General features: G+C 38.4%; 1 protein-coding gene across 3 annotated transcripts in view; it reads left to right on the top strand.

Moving 5' to 3' along the window:
- The window catches only part of JAKMIP2 (janus kinase and microtubule interacting protein 2), a 192,501-nt gene extending 182,229 nt beyond the window's left edge, over positions 1-10,272 (top strand). For all 3 annotated transcript variants that reach the window (XM_021664916.2, XM_064366494.1, XM_021664915.2), the window contains one exon: positions 4,046-10,272. Coding sequence is in view for 1 of the 3 variants with exons in the window: in XM_064366494.1 (XP_064222564.1) it covers positions 4,046-4,066 (21 nt within the window). In the remaining 2 variants the exon portion in view is untranslated. The remainder of the gene's footprint in view (positions 1-4,045) is intronic.
- The last annotated feature ends 8,691 nt before the right edge of the window (positions 10,273-18,963 follow it).

Below are 18,963 nucleotides of genomic sequence, written 5' to 3'. Positions count from 1 at the left end.
AATATTGATGATATTATGATAAGGAAGAAGGAGAGGACATCTTGCTTTACAGTTCAAAAAGTACATTTATATTTATTATTTTTTGTAATACTTAATCCTGCATAATAGAGACTGTTATAACTCTCTTAGTCCATTTATGCTATTTTAACAAAATACCTGAGACTAGATGATTTATAAATAATAGAAATGTATTTCTCACCATTCTGGAGGCTGGAAGTTGAAGATCAAGGCACCAGCAGGTTTGGTGTCTGGTGAGGGCCTGGTCTTTGCTTCCAAGATGAAGCCTTGTTGCTGTATCCCCTGGAGGGGGCAAAGCTGTGTCACAGGACAGAAGGGACAGAGGGGCAAAAGAGCCTAAGTTATTTCTCTCCAGCCTTTTCATAAGCCCTCATCCATTCTGCACTTATGGCCTGATAGCGTCCTAAAAGCCTCACCTGTTAATACTCTTGCACTGGGGATTAAGTTTCAACATGAATTTTGGAGAGGACACAAACATTCAAAATGTAACACTCTCCAAACATTAATTTCCTAATATAAAAAATTAGCAAGTAATAGCACCCACTGTTTTTCTGAGGATTGAGTGATACTATACAGGTAAAACAACTACTTTCGTACTTGGCACATAGAAACGCTCATTAAAGGTCAAGTTTGTAGACATACCAAGCATTCTGTCTTGAATCATGCCTTTTAGGATGTGTTTCCATCTTCCTGGACCACATTTCCCACATCACCTTTAAATGGTTAATACCCATTCATCGTTTCCATCTCAGTGGAAAATCAGGGAAGGCGTCCCTGATCCTCCAGCTTCAGTTGCATTTCATTCAGTATTATTATGTCTTCCTTACCGGGATTTTTACGGACCAATTATTTCATAATTTTCAGACTCCGCATCCTCATCTGTATAATGGAGGAAATGATAATAGCTACCAGTTATTGAATACCTTATGACAAATTGCATATGAAGGATGAGGAGTGGAAGGTGTCAGAGATGACCCTTGTGTTCCTGGATGGTGTAACTTGTTAGATGCTGGTGCCCTTACAAATGCTACAACCACAAGTCAGAAGTGACATCACTGTACTCAAGAGTTGGAGTTGGTGGCATTGTCCAGGTGCAATGGCTCATGCCTGTAATCGCAGCACTTTGAGAGGCTGAGGCAGGCAGATCACTTGAGCCCAGGAGTTTGAGACCAGCCTGGGAAACATGGCAAAACCCATCTCTACAAAATACCAAAACTAGCTGAGCATGGGGGTGCGTGCCTGTACTACCAGCTACTTGGGAGGCTGAAGTGCAAGGATCGCTTAAGCCTGGGAGGTCAATGCTGCATGAGACGAGATTGCACCACAGCACTCCAGCCTGGACAACAAAGCAAGACCTTGTCTCAAAGAAAAAAAAAAAAAGAATTTGTAGCCTGTAGTAGTCTCAAAAATGATAGTGGTAATTGCCATTTTCCGTTTTACAGATGAGGAAACTAAAGTGCAGCACTGTTAAGCAACCTGTTAAAAAGAACCCCTGTGACCCATTGGGTAACTGCAGTAATTCAGAATACTAATTTGAATAAATCTCACTTTACGATAGAAATCGTAGTTCCTTTTATAAGTACTTCTCAATTTATAGAAACTTAACATTCCAGGAGACTGTCTGGACTGCCGGTAAGGTCCATTGGTTTTTAAAACCAACATGTGTTTACTCAATTGAGGGCTTGTACCTCAGTTGCGATAGGTAGAAATGATGCACACATGCTTTGACACAATGTATAGGATTTACTCTTTGATAGCCTATACATTGAAGGTTTGCGAGTAAAAGATTTTTTGTGTCTGTATATTTAATCTATGTTTAAAAACTCAAACAAAAATATAACCCCAAAGAATTTTTTATAGACATTCAGATCAACTCTCTTCTTTACCAGGGAATAGGAGAATGCTATATTTGTAACTCGTTATTTGGGGCTCTCATCCCAGTGCAATGTAAATATGAACTCTATCTGTTTTCTCAATTCATAGCTTTCTTCACTCAGGTACTGTGTTATTTCCCTCTATCATCTTTTAATTAATTATTAGGTTGGTCCCTCAACTTTTCAGTCACTTTCAACTCTCAAAAGTCTTAACCCAGTTTAAAAGTTCAATTTCAGTCTCTGCTTATTCTCATTTCTTCCCTTATTCTACCTTAGGCATGAGCCAGGTACCCCAATGGAACTGTAGTTCAGGGTCTGACTCTAAGAGATCTCTTCCCCTTCTCTTCCTCCTCAAGGCTGAGCCTTTCTGGAGAGCAGGGAGGAAGAGAGGGAAAAGGATTCTGCCTCTCAACTCCTTTGGCAGTTATTGCAGCTGTTTCTCTGACTACTATTGACTAACACGTGATGTATTTTCTATGAGAGGTGACCAAAGGCCAGCTATTCCGGGCAACATATGTGTGAATTCTTCAGAAGGCTATGCAGAGGATGCCCACTGCACTACTCCCAGCCTGGCCAAGGCCCAGCTTCTTCCACTGACTCATTGGCTCCCATCATTGCCAGTACAACTCACAGCTTTTTGCTGAGGCGGTAGCTTTTTGATGAAGCATAGGGCAAGGAGACAACTACGCTGTGGCACTTGTCTCTGCCCTGTCATCCCTCTTCAGTTCTCTGCCCAGATATAGGCAAGGGAAGATGAGCAAGTCTGTGTCTGAGCAATACAAGGCAAGTGTGCCTCTGTGCATGCACCATTAATCTCTTTATGCCTCTTCGTACCTTCTCCCTCAGTGTGGTCTTTCCCCGACCACTGCACTTCCTTCCCGTAGGTTCTCCTCTGTCACTCTTTCATCCCAGTCTAACCTTGTCTTGGGAGCAAAATGGCTCTGCAAATATGCACTCACGGCAGGAATTTCTTTGGAATTTTAAGTTGCCTCTGGTTGGTTCACTGGAAGTATCCTTGGGGTACTAAGTGCCTCCTTTCCCTCCATTTTGGATTGTGGTTTTAATATTTAACTTTGGATTTAACATTTCTGGTATAATAGTAAAGTCCTTCTACAGAATCGGTGTCCTTATTTCATAGATGAGGAAATTGAAGCTTAGAGAAGTTAATCTTTGGGCATACAGCAAGAAAATAGAAATCCCATTTTCTCTATCCACATCGTTCAAACCCTAAAGGCCATGCCCTTAAGTAGTGCATGACAGCGTATCCTCATAACACATCCTCTGTGCTATTTCTGGCTTTCATTGGAAGATAGCATTAAAACCTAGATTTCTACACAAGTGAAAACTCAGACATATGGACTTACAGAGGAACAGGGCTAGGAGTCCTGACTGGCACATGCCAGGATAGCACCTTTTCAGGGACCTCTCTGGGCCAACCAAGAAACATGTGTAGCAGAATTCCCAGGGAGTTCTCCAATCAGGACTTTAGGTAGAGACAACATGCCAACAATTACAATTTTGTTGGGGAGGAAATGTGACACAGAGTGAGTCACTGAAGGGAATAGACAGATCTTCTTTTAAAATAACATCTTACAAAAACAGTAGATACTGGAGACTCCAAAAGTAGGGAGGCAGAGAGGTTGCAGTGTTTGAAAAACTACCTGTTGAGTACTATGTTCACTTTTTGTGTGATGAGTTCAACAGAAGCCCAGACCTCTGCATTATGCAATATATCCACATAACCAACCTGCACATTTGCCTTCTGAATCTAAAATAAGTTTCAAAAATAAAATAACATCTTAAATGGATATGTTGGGGCATGATGATTCAATTTAACTTCTTAACCTATCAGCTTGGAAGGCCCCAAAGGAAAGGACACTAATGACGATAGCTAATATTTCAGGCCATTTACTTTGAGACAAGAACCATTAATTGTTTTATATGCATTACGTTGCAGTAAACCTTGAAACAGATACTTCTATTTTCTCACTTAATATTAAAGTAACTAAGCTTAGAGATGTAACTTGCATAAAATAATAGACATCGAAGTGTGGTAAAGAATAAAAAATTTGTGTCTTTTTTAAAAGTTTATTTTTTTATGATTCAGCTATTAATAAAAATGATGATTAAATAATTTTTCCTCTGTTTTACAGAGTAACCGAAAACATGGATAAGAGTCCAGAAAGGCAAATGCTTCTAAACCTTCAAAGATGGCAAAATTGTTTACAGCAGTGAGAGGGAGATCAAAAGCTAAGAACTACCCTGTAGCCAGGACTACAGCTGTGTATTTTAAAGCCATTATTCAAGGTTTCTTACTTGACAGTTCCTACACAACCCTGTTGAAAATCTACAATATATGCTGCATTTAATGAAACATGTATATGTCAAATCAGAAGAGAAGAACTATAAACATATATTGTGTAAAGAAAAAGTTCAGCACTGGAACTAGTTTCAGCAGATCAAGCAAAGATGTGTCTTGGGCATGGAACCAAAGTTACAATGAAACATTCAACCCCTGCTGTGCAGGGGGGGTCATTTTAATGTAACACCACACCCCATGGAAACACTAGTCCTGATAATAAACATCATTTTAAAAGATCAGAACAAAAAAAAAGAAAAAAAGAAACAAGGGTGGGTGGGGAGTGAAGCACGAGAAATACCTATGAAGAGCTATTTACAATAAAATGTTTCATTTGAAAAGTCTGGTTTCTTACTACAGGGATTTGCTTTTCTGTCTTTATGATTGTTTTAAACTCAGGAACAGAGACATCCGCATTGTGAATGGGAAGAAAAACACCCTATCTTTTGTTTTTCTGCAAAAGGTGGAGCTTGTGGAATTCATTCCACAGACAACAGATGAGAAGTGGATCACAGTGACCATAACAAAACTGGTAACGAAGTCAAAGGACCTGGGCGAATGTAATAGGCGAAATAAAAGCAGATTCGATGCTTCCTTGTCCTACTCTCACATCTGCATCCCTCCATCAACAATGGACTGATCTCATTCATATTGAAAATTAAGAAGATAATACTGTAAATCACATGCTCCCTGACTTAGTTCTGTTTAGAACGCCAACGTCTATAGGGAACATGGGCCAGAGATCATCTATGAATCTTTCATTTCCAAAATACTGGTTTTCAAATGGCTGCTTAAAATTGCCTGCAAATGAATATGCTATATGATTGGGGCAAAAACACATTAGAGTCAATGAAAAAATTTCTACCAACAGTCAGGTTTGCCACGGAGATGTGAATATTAAACTAAACTATTATTTTTTAAAGAATCCTTACATGCCTAGAGCATTCTGACCTCTTCTTGTTTAGAGTGATAACATTTTTTCCCAGACAGCTGACAGCAACAAGATAGCTCTACTTTTTTATATAGAAATAATATTATGTTACTGACAAGGTCATTTTCTAACAGAGACAATTAGAAGAGTGGTACTTTTCCTAAGTCGTATATTGCTGAGTCTTGGATTCATCTCTGAGAGCAAATATATGTTCCTGAAAAGCTAATTTCACACCTCATTTACTGTAGATAACAGAACAACCTCAATTTTTCAAATTTTTGAAGTTGTATTTATGGGACTCGAATTCCCATGCATAGAGAATATGTGTAGGGAGCCAGAAACTCTTTCTATGAAATGCTATACAAATCTTTCCCTATGTGGGTTCAGTATCATCCTTCAGTTTTAGCACTGGCATTTGCAAAGCCAGAATAATAAGTGAAGAATGTACATGAAAAACTAGAATGCTGGGGTTCTACTTTTGTTCAGATATTTACTGCTGACCCAGGTATCTTTGGCCCAGTCACTTAACCTCTGTGCCTCAGTCTCCTCATCTGCAAAATGGGGTTAAAATGCTTTTTCATAAAGTTTTATTTGCAATTTTAGAACAAGAGGTGCTTAAAGTAGCACAATGTGCTTTGTAATTATTACAAGTGCTGTATTATTTGACTTTCTTGTGTTATTGAGAAAAAAATTTCCTCATGTAATAAAATAGTGCTTCAGTTTGATTAAATTTAAGCACTATAGCACTGAAGCTTGCCCATCAAGCTACTTGGGACATTATTAGCAATAAAAATTTAAAGATTCAAAAAACCAGGATCTTTAATAATCTATAGCAAATAGATTATCTCATGTTATTGAACAAGGTAGAAGAGTATGTCATTTCTATGATAAACATCCCCCAGCTGTCTTGACTGCAGATGCATGCCATCATACAGAATCCCACTTCTATCACAGGAGAACCAACCATTAAACAAAGACTTGGAGTGAACTGACAGTATTACATATTCTTTTATTCTGGAGGAAAGTCAGGTGACATGTCCTACTGAGAAGATACAAAACAAACTATCCTGCTGGATTCTTTTTATTTATTTATTTTTATTTTTATTTTTATTTTGAAACAGAGTCTTGCTCTGTCACCCAGGCTAGAATGCACTGGCGCGATCTTGGCTCACTGCAACCTCCATCTCCTAGGTTCAAGTGATTCTCCTGCCTCAGCCTCCCAAGTAGCTGGGATTACAGGTGTACACCACCACGCTTGGCTAATTTTTGTATTTTTAGTAGAGAAGGGGTTTCACTATGCTGGTCAGGCTTGTCTCAAACTCCTGACCTCAAGTGATTTGCCCGTCTAAGCCTCCCAAAGTGCTAGGATTACAGGTGCGAGCCACCGTGCCTGGCCTCCTGCTAGATTCTTTATTCAACTAGGTAGGTTCTAGATTAAATATGAAGAGTAGGCTCATTAGACAAGGAATGTGAAAGAGGGTACCTCTGCGCTGTTGGTGACTCAACCCTAGCAAATTTGAGTCAGAAAATATGGAAAAGGATACATTACTCTAAATTACTATCTCATATCTAAGATGTTTCAACTTCCCTTCACTCTATTCCAAGGCCCATATGAGTAAATCTATATTCCATCTGCTCTAACACACACCTTCCTTCTCTTAATTTTGCTTTCCCACCAAGAAATTTGTAAGTCAAAATTTATTTCCATGAACTATTTCTAAATGATTGGAAATATTTGCAAAAGTGGTATGGTTTATATACCCAATCTGCTTATCTGCTATAAATCGGAATTGTATCATAAGCACACAAAATCACATGAGAACAACAGCTAGGATGATCGTCTAAGCAGCTTTAGCTGTGTTTGGCGCCAGGCAAAAGATTTGTTTTTTTTCTTTTTGCTTAAGATCCAGGAGATTAGCAAATTTCTCTAGACTATAGGCTCAACTGTAATTTTCACAAGTCTTGTTCATGAGCCTCAAAATTAATATATCCTTGAATAAGTCTAAACATTTCAATAGATACATCTCTCTATTATCCATTTTCACGATTATCAAAGCATCAGCAAAAATGTGGATGTATATTCTAGTCACTCATGGATCCATGGAAATGGACCATGCTTAAATGAATGCTTCCCTTGGATAGGATGTTCAGCAACAGAAAAAAAAAAAAGGAGTTAATAACAGTGAGATTTCCTGTGACTCCACCCCTGCATCTGTACTACCAGACGCATTTGGCTAATGAGTTTGCAGGAGTCAGAACAGCATTCTTCAGGGGTCATTAACTTAATTTTTCTTAATAAAGTATTTATACTCTGGAAAATAAACGTACCTGACTACTAAAGATGGTTTGAGATAAATAAAAGCCCCAATTTAAATAGTTATTTGGGATAGAAAAATTTCATGAAAGAGGGGTAAAACGTGGACAGACTGTATTTGACTATCATACTTAAAAAGCATCTATCACAAATTGACTGTCAAATTTTTTTGTAATGCCACCCTACTTTTAGGAAAGAGAATTTGCTCAAAAAAAATTACATCCCTTCTGACTTATGCTATATAAATTATTGCCAACAGTTAGGTTTTCGGGGTGGAAGAATAGATCTTACTCTATTTTTATTTATTTATTTAATATTTTTGGTTCACAAATAACTACCCATGCAGGTAGTATGTGTCTTCCCAAGTCAATAAGATAGAGCTGATACGGAAGGCATGGGTTATCACTTATGTAGAGAGGAAACTTGTTCTCCACTAGTAATAGGAGAAATAAAGTTTGTCAAATAATTTTTGTACAGTATTTTATTTCAACTTTACTTTAAATTTTAAAGACATCTCTGGCAAACTTGTTCCTTTTTGCCCATTGATTGTCAACTTGTTCTGTAAACCCATTGTGTACTTCTTATGTTTGCTTTAATGTAATTCACAAGTTCAATGTTTTAAAATGAAGCACGTCTTTTTAAGCTGCCTAGGTTTTTGTGAAAACTGTAAAAAGAATATTCATTGGTTTTGTGTTGATGTTTAAATAATTGGATCATCTGTGTTATATTACATCAAGATAGATGGACAGCATAGACATTTCATTTTTAAAATATTCAATTGCATTATTTCAATCTGTCAAAGAGTGGCACAGAATACACACACACACACAGCAATAGAAATTCGCTCTGTAATTTGGGAATTGCATTGCTTGTTGCCTTTGTGAAATTTTCTTAACAGTGTTTTGGTAATTTAATGATAGCTTTTGGCAGTTTAATTCTGTCACTTCACTAACTTAGATTTATCTGCTATATTGAAAAAGTTCAATGTAACTTTTGAATGATGTTAACAAATCAAATCTTAGATAACCGTTTATGTCATGAGTTCATGCCTTCGATATGGACCCACACCCCTCTTTAAGCAGACTTCTAGGTCTTAAGTGAGGAAAGCTGTCATTCTGTTCTACTGCCTTGTCATTTCTATATAATGTACTATTTTGAGAGTTAATTTCAGGCATATTGGCAAGAGGATGCAGACATAATGGAAGGTTGGAGCTAATCCCTGTAAGGCCTCTTCAAGTGCCAAATTCTATGATTCCATTTCAGAACGGGGCAGGGCAGATTCACATTCCTTTGCTGTCTTTAGTTTGGCAGCTTAGTTCTTCCTAAGTAAATCTGTTGCTGAGAGTCCAAGTCCAATGTTTAATCAAAATTCCTAAAGATAGCTACTCAGAAAGCTAAACTGGAAGGATAGCTTGGGCCCAGGAGTTCAAGATCAGCCTAGGCAACATGGTGAGACTTCATCTCAAAAAAAAAAAAAAAAGAAAAGAGGAAAAAAACTACTAAAGATATACTTATAGGGGCAATGTAGCAAAAATAGGATTATAATTTGCTATATTTAACCAAGTATGTCAGAGGTACAGGTGGTTGATGTGGTGAGGGTTCCTGTTTTGTTTTGTTTTGGTTTTTTTTTTTCTGCATTTAGGTCTTTGTACCCATGCTTATATTTTCATCCTTTTTACATGCAAAGTTCTGTGGGGTAAGAGTGGTGAAGTTAAACAACTTTGAACCCAATTTTGCCTACAATCAAGACCCCATGAACTTACTAAAGAATGGATGATGCAATTTTCCAACCAGAAGCAGATCCCCGGCATCTGTTAGTAACAACACTTCTATTTGACTGACATCTCACAGACTGTGCCTATATCCCCCATCAACCATAGCAACTTCCCACAATGAGGCAGATCAAACTCCAAACACTTTTATAAATAAGTGATGTAAATATATGCACAAATATATTCTGTACATAGTATGATGGTGTGAGCGCTTACTAAATGTGTACTTCTGTTCTAGGATGCAGGACTTCAAGAAGGGTTTTTTCTGCTGCTGCTGGGAACTCATGTTCTTGTTGAGCATTTAGTGTTTGAACTCTTCCCCTCCTTGACTACCTCTTCTCTCTCTCACCCCACCTTCTGTTCACTACTATTATTTCCGATTGTTGACTGAGGCAGAGACTACTTGGTTTTTTAATTATCCAGTCCCATAAGCCAGCAAGTAAGTCTTTTTATTTGTTTGGTTAGTTGTTTGATATTTTTTTTGAAAGAGCAATAGAAAGTTCAGCACAATCTACAGTATTAAAATTAGCCAAAAATCCCATATCTTTATTAGCTAAAAATTCCATTTCAACAGGGTTCATGCATGTTTTAGCCTTCAAGATCCAATACTTTGGGGACTCAAGTATAGAGCTAATGTGTTTGAATACATAATTCCCAGGTTCCTACTGTGTTAATGTAGCCAAGGGTCCAATTTCACAGTTTTCATTCCATCAACTGCCTCAATTGGGGTTCTGTCCATCTCATTAGCATGACTCCATATATCACTTCAGTGCTTGTTGATTAATGAAAGAAAAATAAAAATTGACTGAGTTTCACCAGAATGATCCTCGGAAATACACCGAATATGTACATGTACTGTATGTATTACCGTAGAGATTGGAATCAACTTACTGTATGTAAAGTTTTATGAATGGTTATTTTATAATTTATGTATTTAATATAGGAATCAATGAACTCTGGTGTTTTAGTTTATATAAAAATAAAACAAGCTGCATTTTTTTAAAACTTTATCTTGCATTGTTCATAGCTTGTTTGTTTAACTGAACCCTATTCTACTTTTTTTTTTTTCCTGAGACAGTCTTGCTCTGTTGCCCTGGCTAGAGTGCAGTGGTATGATCTCAGCTCACTGGCTCACTGCAACTTCCACCTCCCAGGTTCAAGTGATTCTTCTGCCTCAGCCTCCCGAGTAGCTGGAACTACAGGTGTGCACCACCACATCCCGCTAATTTTTTCTGTATTTTTAGTAGAGATGAGGTTTCGTCATGTTGGCCAAGCTGGTCTCAAACTCCCGACTCAAGCAATCCATTCGCCTCGACTTCCCAAAGTGCTGGGGATTACAGGCATGAGCGACTGCACCCAGCCTCCAATCTACTTTTGAAAAACAGAGTGAGGCAAATCAGGGCTATCAGTGTAATGGAAGGACACAACCCTACGTCTGGGACAGTAAATAGATTTCTTCTCATCTTCCCACTCTCCATTTGTTATCATGTGTGCCATGAGCACTACGATAAGGAAGTCAAAACAGAATTTACTGCCCTGGGGGAAATCTATCGTCATTAGCATCTCTGTTATGAACATAGTTTGGGAGAGAATCTTGCCTGCTATTTCCCATCCTTATTCTGAATGTTACTTCTCCTACTCTATCCATCTACCTTTTTCTCTACCTTGTACACCCACTAGATGTAACAAGTTAACAGCTGTATGTTATGTGAGCATCCATTATGTGCACATTCCTATAGCCCATGTATGTGTGGATCTACCCTCAAAAAGTTTATAGTCTCATGTGGGAAACAATCCCTGTATCCATGAATCAAATAAGAAACAAATATGACACAATAGAGGTACAATTTTGAAAGTCACCATGAAGGACTATTAAAAATAGGCCAGGCACAGTGGCTCACACCTGTAATCCCAGTACTTTAGGAGGCTAAGGCAGGAGTATCCTTGAGACCAGGAGTTCAAGATCAGCCTGAGCAACATGACAAGAATACATTTCTACAAAAATTTTTTACAAAATTAACCTAGCATGGTGACACATGCTTTTAGTCAGAGCTACTGGGAGACTGAGGAAGAAGGATCACTTGAGGCCAAGAGTTTAAGGTTACAATGAGCTGTGATCACATCACTGCACTTTAGCCTAGACAACAGAGCAAGACCCTAACTCTCAAAACAAAAAGGAAGATAAAGAACTATGAAAAATAATATTAAGCAGGATACCGTAGCTGACATTTGTAATATAGTGCTTTGGAAGGCTGAGGCAGGGGGATCGCTTGTGGCCAGGAGTTTGAGACAAGCCTGGGCAACATAGCAAGGTCCCCATCTACAAAAAAATAATAAAAATTCACTGGGAATGGTGATGAGTGCCAATAGTCCCAGGTACTTGAGAGGCTGAGGTGGGAGGATCACTTGAGCCCAGTAGTTCAAGCTTACAGTCAACTATGATGATGCCACTGCACTCCAGCCTGGGTAAGAGAGCAAGACCCTGTCTTAAAGAAACAAGCAAATAAAGAAAAATTAGCATTTTGAAATGGGCTCAAAATGATCCATGCTAAGAAGGTTTCTTCTTTTAATTGTAACCTCATTTTGGCAAAAAAAAAAAAGTCACTCATCAGTTTGTTATAATGTTCTGTCACTCATTCATAGCAACCACCTATATGCCAGGAGCCATATCAAATTCGAAACACAAAGAAGAATAAGACATGGGCCCACCTCTCAAGACATCACAATTTACATTATTTGATGATGGTTTACAACAATGAGTCTCTATAAGAAAGGTACCTTACATATCAGCATGCAGTAAAACAGGCAGTTATTATGGGATTCTGTATAACTTTATAAAAGAAAAGCTCTGTTTTGATTAACTCCAATTTTAGTATATAATTCAAATGTTTATGTCAACACCTCAACTGACCTCTTCTAGATCCAGAGAAAAGCACCCCAGTGTCTTCTGGAGATGCTAAAGTGGGCGGGGGCGGTGGGCACTTCCTTCCACAGTGCTAGTGAGATAAGGAAACATTCACTAGGCTTGTACAAAACCCACACAAAGGAATTCCTCTCACCAGCTCATGACACAGCTCTGCCACCTATAGGTACAGTCGTGGAAGTGCAGAGATGTAGTCAAAGTCCTGTCTAACCCATAGGTTAAGATTTGTGGCAAATAGCTGATAAAGAATGCTCATTTTATTTAAGCAACTTTGTAGCCGCATACGGAATATAAAAGTACCTTGTGCAGGCTTCCTCATCAAAAATCCTCTAAAGAAAAAAAAACTGTTTTTAACCCAAAACATGTTTGTACATACACATATTTATAAATATAATGTAAATTTTTGATCAAAAAGCTCTATAACAGATAGTCATTAGTAATTTCTGCATGTAATTACCATAAAAATATTGAAAACAAGGGCTATGACGTTAGTGTCATTTAGGTGAAGCCCCACATGACACTTGTTTTGAGAATTTAGAAGAAGGAAAACACAAAAAAAAAACACTTCAGGAGCAAGAATTTTCTTCCCTAGTGATAAGAGAAAATTTACTATGTTCCCATTGTGCCCTGACTGCCTACAAATGGGAAAACAAATCTATATTTAATCGTGGCATCTAATAATTTTTTTCTATTTTCTTTGTTATTTTATTATTTATTTATTTATTTTTTGAGACAGAGTCTCGCTCTGTCACTAGGCTGGAGTACAGTGGAGTGATCTCGGCTCACTGCAACCTCCACTTCTCGGGTTCAAGCGATTCTTCTGCCTCAGCCTCCCAGAGTAGCTGGGATTACAGGTGTGCGTCACCACACCAAGCTAATTGTTGTATTTTTAGTAGAGATGGGGTTTCACCATGTTGGCCAAGATAGTCTCAATCTCTTGACCTTATGATCCGCCCGCCTCAGCCTCCCAAAGTACTGGGATTACAGGAGTGAGCCACCGCATCCGGCCTTATTTATTTACTATTACTGTGAAATCTCACTGTCACCCAGGCTGGAGTGCAGTGTTACAATCATAGCTCACTGCAACCTTGAACTCCTGGGCTCAAATAATCCTCCCACTTCAGACTCCCAAAGTGCAAGGATTACAGGTGTAAGCCACTGTACCCAGACTTTTTTATTTTATTGATCTTATTGTTTTGCCTTTTATTTGGTTTGATTTTGCCTTTAATTTACATTACCTCCAATCTTTTTTGTACAGTCACAAGATATGAATTCAATGTAAAAATGCACATTAAATATTCTTACAGCCACCACAGAAATGTGTATAGATGAAATATTCAAAACTTAGAAATAAGGGAAAATAAGAAGTATATGTCTTTATAGTTTCTCTATAGTTTATAATATTCCAATTGGGGAAATACAGCGATTCAAGAGAGCTCAGAAGTTTTACAATTTTACAAAGGTAGAGGCTAATTCATAGAAAAATGATAAGGTATGATGCATTTTTCAACTTGATAGAAAAAATAAAACCAAGCAAATAAAGATTGAGTTTTTTTCCTATAAACACATTAACCACTTTTGTTTCTAACATACTGCTGTCATTTCAGCAGGTCTTCTCCCATTCTTCAATTCCTTCTTCGACCAGCTCAGTCATTCTACTGATTCCTTTAATTAACAAGGTATATAAAATCTGGATATATGTTTGTTTGAGAATGACATTTTCAATAACTTAATGAGTTATTTTTCAAAATGCATTTTAAGGAATATTGAGATAGAGAAGACTCAGTCCTTGTTCTCAATGACCTTACAGTAAAGTAAGACAGATAAAGCTGTAATAATGTGGTGCCTGAAGCCTGTAATCCCAGCACTTTGGGAGGCCAAGGCAGGCAGATCATGAGGTCAGGAGATTGAGACCAGTCAGGCTAACATGGAGAAACCCCAACTCTACTAAAAAATACAAAAATTAGCCAGGCATGGTGGCACGTACCTGTAGTCCCAGCTACCTGGGAGGCTGAGGCAGAAGAATCGCTTGAACCTGGGAGGTGGAGGCTGCAGTGAGCCAAGATCCCACCACTGCAATCCAGCCTGGTGACAGACCAAGACTCCATCAAAAAAAAAAAAAAAAAACTGTAACAGTGAAGTAGAACTCAATACTCAATACAGGATGGTTAAAGCCATAAGGACACCACAAGCTACTAAGTATCCTGAATGTATCTTTCATTCCAGACCTGCACCTTCTGTCACCTTCCCCAACTCACTGAGAGATGTTAGATGGAAATATGGTGGATTTGTAAACTTAATTCTCATCTCCTTTTTTTCCTCACCCTCCATATTTTATTATTCAGCAGTCCTATAGATTTAGTTCTTCAATCTATCCTCTATTCTTCATCACTTCTGCTAAGAGTTTGTCACTCGAACTCTATTAACTAACTCAAGTTCTGTCCCCTTTAAATACACCTTACTCATTGTTTTCAGCTTGATTTCACATGCAAACCATACCAGGTTGTTCTCCTCTTTAAATTTCCTACGTTTCCCATTCCCACCGGTACCTATGGTTAACTCGTAGATACTTACAGAAACTAAGCATCTAACATAAATATGGGATTTAGAACTGAAGTAAGAGACTTTAGCCAAATTAAACACAAAGCTACTGTTTTATCTAACCCAGAACTAGAAAATAAAGTCAAACTCTCTCCTGAGCATGATCATGGGGCACTTACCTTATACAGGTCACACTGTTATGTCCCATCTTCTCCAACACAGACAGACACACACATACACACAGACCTTGGCAGGTCAAAAGAGTTGGTATTTATGCAGCCCTCGAGTCAAATTCATGCTCTGGATATTTTTTTTTTTTTTTTTTTGAGACGGAGTTTTGCTCTTGTTACCCAGGCTGGAGTGCAATGGCACAATCTCAGCTCACCGCAACCTCCGCCTCCTGGGTTCAGGCAATTCTCCTACCTCAGCCTCTTGAGTAGCTGGGATTACAGGCACGCGCCACCATGCCCAGCTAATTTTTTGTATTTTTAGTAGAGATGGGGTTTCACCATGTTGATCAGGATGGTTTCGATCTCTTGACCTCGTGATCCACCGCCTCGGCCTCCCAAAGTGCTGGGATTACAGGCTTGAGCCACCGCGCCCGGCCCATGGATTTTTTGCTTTATGCTATTTATGTGTAGAAATGCTTTTTCTATTTTTTATCTGAATAAATCTTATTCCTACTTGAAGACTCAGCCCTCATCTTCTTTTAAGAGCTGGACAAAATATCATTTGTTCTTGCAAAGCACTCTATGTGTACCTATCATGCCATTTACCATGTATATTAAAGTTACTTGGTCTGTCCTTTTCTACTTAATGCCCAATGAAATCTGAGTTATTTGAGGGAAGAGATATTCCTTTTTCAGGTTTTCATTCCCAGCACCTAGCACAGGTCCTGGCACCCAGCAGAGTCTTGATAAATTATTGTAGTTCTAGTGTTTATGTACGGAATTGTGGAGGGAGGAATCACTTCTTGTTTAAATGCTCAGCAAAGGCCCCATGAAGGTGGAAATAGGTGAACTGGGCCATTGTTTTGGAAAGTCATTTTGTTGTTATTCTTAGTTTTTTATTTGCTTTGTTACTTCTTTTTTCTTCTGTTATCTTTTTGGTGTTCTTGTTTTGTTTTGTTTTCTGAAGGAATATTTTTCATAAGCCGTAAGCTCTTCAGAAAACATATAAAAATAAATCACCTCATTCCCTGTTCAATTCCACCTTATTTTCCTGGTTCAAGTTCTCCGTTTCTCTGTATTCTACCGTCCGACCACAGGAGGGTAGCATTTTTCCAAAAGTCCAGGGAAAAAAGTGTGAGCCTAAGGAAAACCTAAAGCTGATTTTATGTGATACTTTGTGCCCCTTGGTTTTGCGTTTTAATTCCCCACATCCACATGAAAGCAAAAACCTAAACATAAGCATCGTCTTGTCCACTCCTCTGGCATGATTTTTCACTCTCTCGGGTTTCGTAGCCTCGTTATTTCAGGGAGGCTGGATTACTGTCTTCGCCGCAGGCAGCAAATTCATTTCCAAACACAAAGACTCACGGAAACTTAGCGACCAATTATGCAGTCTCCAAATATTTTCAGACTTGCTCAGACGCCAGACAAAAGAGGTCAAGACAGTTCATCAGATTCACTCCCTAATTCCCCACCTCTGAAACAAGCTTTCCCCAGAGAACAGACGAGGGAAGGTATGTTATTGCGTCTAGAGTTTTTCCTATCATGTGGGTGACCTTGATTTTTTTTAAATAACAGTGTTAATGTTTTAAATATTTTTGCCAGAACATATTATGTTTCTTAAAGGGATTTTTAAAGAAAGAAAAAAAGACAATTAAAAAAGTTACCTCCCAAGAATCCCCAAAATGAAAAAAAAAGCAACAATTTCTTGTTGTTCTTACAAAACATTAGCTAGATAAGCTTTTATTTCATTATTCTGCCATTCCTAACCATAAATGGCATTTTATAAGTCACTCGGTAATTCACCGAGGATCCTTGCTTCTTGGTGCTATACCTCCTCAGTTATTAGGGGCTGCTATGGGAAAGCATCATTCAAAATAAGCCAGGTGCTTTCATTTTATTTTAATTACAAATGGAAATAAAGCAGAGATCCGACGATGCTGGCTTTTACTCCTTCTAATCTATTTTTCTTTCTACTCTGTTACAAGAGGCAATATGTATATAGGAGACATAAGGACTGGGTCCTAATTCTACTCTGCCACTAGGTGTGTGTCACTGAAGAAGCGACTTGAGCCTTTTAAATCTCCCCCAAAATGGGAAAATCACACCATTTACCTTGTCAGGCTGTTGAGAGAATTAAATAAGATATGGAACAGGATTCACACAAAAAGTTGCAATGTGTGCTACATGGTAAAGGCTCAATAAATCACACTTTTATTAATTATGTTGTTCAGTTCATCTGTTACTATAAAGGGATAAAGTGCAGAAGGGTAATATGAGTGTATAAAGCCTGAAAGAACAGGAGCATGAAAGGATGCCTCCTACCCTAGACACCCTGCCTTCATCATTCTCCCCTAACTCCTGGTGCTCTCTGAAAAAGCTAAGCAAAACGTCTTCAGCAAGAGCATTGCAACGTTGAGTGAATAAGCAGTGATTTATTTAAAGAACCAGAAAAAGTCTTTTTGTTCAGGATAGGGTTAATAGGCTGTAGAGGAAGAACAAACAAGTGTCAGAGCAAACTCCAGGCAAAATGCCAAGAACCAGGCACTGCAGGGAAGCCTGGGCAATAGCTGGCCCTCGCAGTACTTGCCGACACCACAGGGGGTCGCTGTAGAAAAACCGCTGTGGTTTGGGGCGCCTCTCACTCAGACATCACTGACAACTTTTCATTTGATCATCAATTGTTTAATTTTTCGTGTCTGTATATCACAACGAGAGTCATTTTTAAGACCTGAAAAGGACTTTAAGAATATTCGAGTTTTTTTTTAGTCTTTCATTTTTTTTTTTTTTTTACCAAATATTTATTGAACAACTACAATGTGGCAGGCATGCCTAAGCACGAATGAGAGAGAATACTGTGTAAGTGGGCCAGGCGCCATGGCTCAGTCTGTAAACCCAGCAATTTGGGAGGCTGAGGCAGGAGGATCCCTTGAACTCAGGAGTTCGAGACCAGCCTGGCCAACATGGCAAAACCCTGTCTCTCAGTATTGTGGCAGGTGCCTATAACCCTAGCTACTCTGGAGGCTGAGGCAGGAGGATCACTTGAGCCCAGAAGGTGGACGTTGCAGTAAGCCAAGATCACACCACTGCACTCCAGCCTGGGCAACAAAGGAGACACTGTCTTAAAAAAAAAAGAGAGAGAGAGAAAGAGAGAGAATACTGTGTAAGTGATTTGCCTATTGTCACTTATTCACAAATATATTGAATAACAATATATTTCATTTAATTAATGTATATTATATAATCCAGCCAGGCACTGTGGCTCACGCTTGTAATCCCAGCACTTTGGGAGACCGAGGCCAGCAGATCACTTGAGGTCAGGAGTTCAAGACCAGCCTAGCCAACATGGTGAAACTTCGTCTATACTAAAAATACAAAAATTAGCTGGGCGTGATGGCAGGGGCCTGTAGTCCCAGCTACTTGGGAGGCTGAGGCATGAGAATCACTTGAACCTGAGAGGCGGAGGTTGCAGTGAGTGGAGATCTTGCCACTGGACTCCAGACCTGGGCAATAGATCGAGACTCAGTCTAAAAAATAATAATTATACTAATAATTAATGTTTATTATATCATCTTACATATCTTAATATAATTACCAATATAATAAACATATAATTCACTATATGTTAAACAAATAACATTATAACAACGACTGAGCCCCTACGTGTGTAAAAAATGGTTCATGCATTTTCAAATATGCTATGTGACCTCTAGAGTGGTCTGAGGTTACAGGCTTTAAAATACTATGTTTGAATCCCAATTCTGCTCCCCGCTAGCAATATGACCTTGATCAACTTAAAGAACATCTTTGAGGCTCAATTTTCTCAGACACAAAATAAAAATCATACAATCTGGGTTTATAGTAAGGATTAAATTAAATTAAAACATAATTTAAAATATACATAAAATGCCTTGTACAGGGTGGAAGCCCAATCATTATCATTCATGCTCCTAACAATTTGCATTTACTAAGGAGTAAAGTAACACATAGAAGTTTAGTAACTTGCCCAAGTTTATTCAACCAATAAGTGGCCAAGTCAGAATCGGAACTCAGAGCTAATT

This window comes from Aotus nancymaae, unplaced genomic scaffold, assembly GCF_030222135.1.
Source record: "Aotus nancymaae isolate 86718 unplaced genomic scaffold, 86718_ANA_hifiasm-v0.15.2.pri h1tg000064l_1, whole genome shotgun sequence".
Lineage (NCBI taxonomy): Eukaryota > Metazoa > Chordata > Mammalia > Primates > Aotidae > Aotus > Aotus nancymaae.
Note: the sequence above shows the minus strand (reverse complement) of the source record. Positions and strands in the feature narration are given on the sequence as shown.